Source organism: Ruditapes philippinarum, unplaced genomic scaffold, assembly GCF_026571515.1.
Source record: "Ruditapes philippinarum isolate M1 unplaced genomic scaffold, ASM2657151v2 ctg197_1_1_1_1, whole genome shotgun sequence".
Lineage (NCBI taxonomy): Eukaryota > Metazoa > Mollusca > Bivalvia > Venerida > Veneridae > Ruditapes > Ruditapes philippinarum.
This window is the reverse complement of record NW_026863178.1, coordinates 296,417-302,416: the sequence shown is the minus strand read 5'-3', so window position 1 is coordinate 302,416 and position 6,000 is coordinate 296,417. Positions and strand designations below refer to the sequence as shown.

Sequence of the window (6,000 nt, the reverse complement as noted above, 5' to 3'; positions counted from 1 at the left end):
TCATGTCTGTTTCAAATGTTTGTTTACAACTATCTACTAACCCTGATGACATAAAACATGGTCCTAATTGTCGTTTTTTTGCAGGTAGAGCACACATACTGTTGATAATTAATAACAGGGGTCAACATATAGTGACCATGTCATTTTGGCCACTTTAAGTATATATTAATATGTGTTTATTAATTAATAAGCGTGGGTATTATTACTATATAAGTTTTTACCTTGACAAGCCTTTTTTCGATAAACTGTTTTTATTACTTAATAGTTTTAGTGTATGCGACACTTTATGCAAGGATACTGTGCACATAACTTCAGTCGGATTTTGGTTAAAAATGAAGATCTACATTTTCTTGCTAATTATTGGTAAGTTAAACTTTCTTTTTTATTTTCTATATTTTAAGCAATTTTAAGGCACATTATGCCTAAGAAATACATGTTTATTAAATTCTTTAGCAATGTCAAACACGTGTTTAATAATGTTTTAAACATGTAAGATGTTAAGCAACTAGAGAAAGAAGCACTGAATGTGCAATAATGTGTTGTAAATATAGAAAAATATAAACAAAGTAGTATATATATTTTGACATCCATACAAAATACTTAGTCGCTATAATTATAACAATTACCAACAGAGGAAAAGTAGTAAAGACAGTTCATCTATATGGCAAATAAGTATTTGTTTTGAAACTGTAACAAAATACGTAACATAGAAAATTTTTGAGAAATGAAAATAACCTCATTTCTGAGGCATAATGTGCGCACATCACTGCACATTCAACATTAACACTTAAACCTTTCAAGAAAAATAGGCTGAGCTTTAAACAGCACACTAGCTTCATGAAATTTCCGTTATCAAATACACAAATTTTAATAATGGATGAAACGGTCCTTATTCGGTATTTTACGTTAATGCCCTTCACATTAAAAAATTTTGTCGATCGCACGATTTATGTCACAAGATTTGATAGAAAAAAGAATTTAATGTCTGTAAAATAATATAAAGTTGATTCCAAAGCATATTGTTCTAAACTTTAAAAAAACATATTCTTTTTCGTTGCTTTTAACCGGAAATGGCTTTTCAATCAAAATCGCAAATGGATTTTGAACACACATTTTCTTTCATTCTCTGATCTATTACTAACATTGAATGTATACAAGATTAGGTGTTATGATGTAAATATTAGGAGTCGTGTGGAACACTTCGCTTATTATCAACAATCATCTCAAAACAACAAGGCTTAAAAGAAGTTCCGCCTCGTTACTGAACTTTTTTACAATTTTTGTAATAGATATATTTAATGCGCTCCCGCACGACAATGCGTAAATTTCATTATTGAAAAAGATGTCTGATATTCATAATAAATATTAACTATAATACTGACATGATGATACTCAAATATATTTCTCGAAAGCTTCTTTGTGTGCTTTTATATATAGTTTAAAAAGAAGTGCTCACTTTTTGCTTCTATAGCATTGGCAAAGTATATATGGTTAACGTAATAAAAGAAAAAAATAACACGTTTTCAAATTCGCCTATCTTGATGACAATTCATTTCTCTATCATCTATCGTGTTCCAGGCCATTTTTACAACATTATAAAACACAGTTTGTACGTTGGCACAAAGGTGACATATGTGTGTTTTTATTTATCTCGTGCGCACGAGATACCATGTCGTGGCCACGACTTATTAAGTCGTGTTCCCGAGATAATGAAGCCGTGGCCACGAGATACAATGTCGTGACCACGAGTTACTAAGTCGTGGCCATGAGTTACTAAGTCGTGGCCACGAAATGGTTAAGTCGTGGGAACGAGATACGGCGTCGTTGCCAAGAGTAATTAAAAGGACCTTCTGTATTTACTGTAGGAATATCACAGGCTAATGAGACGTCGTTTCCATCAAAGGAAGAACCAAGTACAAAGTCCCTCTCAACAACTACTGTAGGAATAACACAGGCAAATGAAACGTCGTCTCCATCAAAGGAAGAACCGAGTACAAAGTCCCTCTCTACAACTGATGCAGTCACAACTCAACTTCCATTGATGACGTTAGCTGGAGCAAAACCAATGAGTACCAATTCTCTGTTACTAACAACAACCGTGAAATCAGGCAGCAATTCGAATCTTTCAGAAGATAATGCTAATGCAAATGACAGAAGCATTTTAGGAATAGTCGGTACGAAAAATGCCGTAAACCTAGAAGAAAAAGCAATGACAAATACTCCTGTAGATGTTAAACTAAACCAACGTAATACCGATGGGACATTCAAAAGAAATTCAAAAGATACAGGCAACAATAAAAATAGAGACAGAACCAATTGTAATGTGAAGAATAGCAAATGTGTTCCAACTAGAGAAGAACTGATAGCTGCAGGAGTATCAAATCCTGAGATGATGCAACATAAAATAAATGTTCCACTACCAGAACTTGAGGTGAAAGAGGTACCTAACAGTAATATTAATAGGGTTGATGCCAATTCGAATAAACCAAAATGTAATGTGAAGAATAGCACATGTGTTCCAACTAGAGAAGAACTTATTGCCGCAGGAGAATCAAATCCTGACAGGATGCAACATAAAATAAATGTTCCACAACCAGAACTTGAGGTGAAAGAGGTACCTAACAGTATTATTACTGCAATTGATGCCAATTTGAATAAACCTAAATGTAATGTGAAGAATAACACATGTGTTCCAACTAGAGAAGAACTGATAGCTGCAGGAGAATCAAATCCTGGCATGATGCAACATAGATTAAGTGGTCCACTAGAACTTGAGGTTAAAGAAGTAACTAACAACAATATAACTGCAGTTGATGCCAATTCAAATAAACCAAAATGTAATGTTAAGAATAGCACATGTGTTCCAACAGAGAAAGAACTTTTGGCATCTGGGATTGACATGAGCGGTCTCAGACAATTTAGTATAGATACAGAAAACGTTTTTCTAGGGCAAAATGATCAAAGCGATTCAAAAGTAATTAAAGATACCATCGCAGAAACACTTACAAGGGATAGTTTAAGTTCTAGCCAAGCCACCGTTAGTGGGATAGCTTCTGGTACCGGTAAAACCAATCCAAAACAAATTGAAGGAGCGCTTGTTAAAGAATCTATAGCTGAAATCACAGAAGCAATGAAGCCGACGACAATGCAACAGATTCCAGTGCCAAGTAAAACAACACAGCAGACGAAAGAAGCTGTACAAACAACGGCTAGCAGCGTACTGGAAACTCCAAAACAGGTTGTTTCAAATATCGCGTCACTTAAGACAAACGAAAAGGGAAAACAACTCGAGAACACTGCTGGTTTGATAACATCTACAATGACATCAAAGATGACGTCAACTGATAGTCAGGCAAAGCATCAGACGACAGAACTATATACGTGCCCAACAGTAAAATGTAGAAACACATGCGTGTACGAGAGAAAGGTTAATTCTAATGGGTGCCAAACTTGTGAATGTAAATGTAAGTACAAAAATAAAAGAATTTCATCTACTTGCAATTATCAGTCCATTAATGTTTCTAACAAACGTCGAAGACAGCTTAAGAATATCTATTTTCTCTTGAAGGAAAAAGTTATATTATCGGAATGAACATGCAAAACCGCTGATAGGGTTAAATTCATACATTTAGTTGAAACATGTGACTTATCAATCCACATGAATGTACCTTTCTGAATGTAAGCAATCTTAACTTCACTTATGAAACATTCGTTACAACTTTCACTCTCTTTTACTTTTTCAGTTTCGAATAGTTGCCCAAGAGTAACCCCTGTATCCCGGCTCTTGTGCTTACTTCGAGCAAACACAAGTCAAAGTTGTACATCAAATGCAGACTGTAGGCGAAACCGGATATGCTGTCCCGGCACGTGCGGACCAATTTGCAGACGGCCATCTAGAAGTAGATCAATGCTTCTTTCCATGCTTGTTGATTAAGTTGTTTCCTCTTACATAATGTAGATAGTTGTATAGATGTAAATGAATTATTTGTAAACGAAAAACAAAATACCTTTATGCTGTTGAAGTTGCTTCAAGTAGATTAAAACCTCACATATTAAATAGTGCTATTGTAACAAGATAACCATTGTTGCCCTAATATTGCTAATTGATAACCATTGACAGACAAGTTTCAAACCTCAAAGGACATGGCTTAAAATTTCTGTACTACATGTGTAGTTCATTTGGTTAATTCAAGTTCACTCTATGTCAAAGTAAATTCTACACATGTTACTGTACAAATGCTCTGCATATTAAGGGCTATAACTTGAAAACAAGAGGGAAATGATGCTCACCTGATTATAAGGGCTCTAAATAACAAGGGGAAATAAATATTATAAACTATGAAGGCAGATATAATCCTTCCATGACAGTCTGTGCGCAACTTTGTCTGGAATTGATAGTTCCTGGTCAAGGTCAATTTTGGTCCGTGCATTGCTAACCATTCTAACAACAAATGAGCCGCGTCAAGACCAGCATGGATCCAGACCATCCTGCGCTTCCGCGCAGTCTGATCAGGATCCATTCTGTTCGCTTACAAACCCTATTACAAGTAGAGAAACTGATAGCGAACAGCATGGATCCTGATCAGACTGCCCGGATGCGCAGGCTGATCTGGATCCATGCTGGTCGCAAACGCACTATCTTGGTTTTGTTCTGGCACGGCTCATATGTGTTGTATAAGAAAAAGAAGAAAAGACTATATTTAGCACCATTTACCGTAACATTCTCAAACAGTAGCAAAAGAGTAGCAAAAGATAGAGGCCTGTATCAATGTAGAAAACATATCTATAGACATTGGTCAATAAATGAAGGCTCAATGTTAACCAGTGTCACAGATGAAATGACGAAAAGACATGAGAACTATAGGAAGAAGTAACATAAAGCTATACAGTATGCTTCATCAATTTTCGTTCAGAGGCATTAAGAGGTGGGTTCAAAAATTTAAAAACGGATTCCTTATGTTGTTTGGTCATAGAATACTATCTGTTTCACATTAAAACATGGGAGGGATACAATATGTGGTATGGTTATGCAAAATTCATACATTGATCTCAAAATCAAACTACACATGTATATTACGAATATAGCTTATAAGTAAAACAAATTCTACCACAAATATGTAGAGAGTGTGGAGGTCATTTTTATTTAAAGCAACATATTGCCAATTTGCCACCTCGAACCATATGTGTAGGTAAAAAGTCATTTTAATCAAACAAACATATACATTTATGTAACACTGTGGACTTTTGGAAAACAATCTGCATGAACTGAAGGTTTAGGTGAGCAGTGGCAGTGGTGTCTGCCTCTTTACCCAGGGATTGTGGGTTTGATCCCTTTTTGGTCCAACCATGTTTCCTCGTATATCACAAGTACTGGAAAGTTCCAGGAGACCAACCAAATGGTATATTAAAGCTACATCAAGATTACAAACCGCTTTAAATAATTAATGTTTTAACTAAACAAATAAACTTTATAAACTTTGATAATGAAGAAATTATGAGAAAAATTCATATCCAAACAATACTTTATTAACGATGATATCAACAGCAACAATAAACCTTATAATCCATACATTACAAAAAATATACATATATATATATTCTGTTTATATAAGATATTTATGCAATACTTTGGGCAATATAAAAATAACATGCACCAATCTGATATTCTTAGCATGCCCAGTCTAAAAAAAAAAGCAGTAACAGTTTAAAAATCAAAGCAATCAGAACCAGTCTGATAATTTAACCAGTGCCAGTCTGACAATTTAATTAAGTCAAAGAAATATTTGTCTATAAATCTAAAACAGTACCAGTTTGAAAATTTTAAGCAATAGACTGTTAACAATTTTCCGCTATTTTAATTCCCATACAAGAACCTTATTTCCCATGCACTTTTATAGCTTTTATTCAGTATCTGTTAATAAGATGATTTTATATCAAAACAAAAATAATGCCCCTAAATGTAAATAAGTACTATCACTATAGTACTTTATCATAGTTAAC

General features: G+C 34.4%; 1 protein-coding gene across 1 annotated transcript; it reads left to right on the top strand.

The window, feature by feature from the left end:
- LOC132721367 (uncharacterized) lies at window positions 1–4,051 on the top strand. Its single transcript, XM_060705654.1, has 3 exons — window positions 1–363; window positions 1,866–3,464; window positions 3,744–4,051. Exons 1-3 carry the CDS (start codon window positions 171–173, stop codon window positions 3,932–3,934), a joined length of 1,983 nt encoding a protein of 660 aa, XP_060561637.1. The 5' UTR covers window positions 1–170; the 3' UTR covers window positions 3,935–4,051.
- The last annotated feature ends 1,949 nt before the right edge of the window (window positions 4,052–6,000 follow it).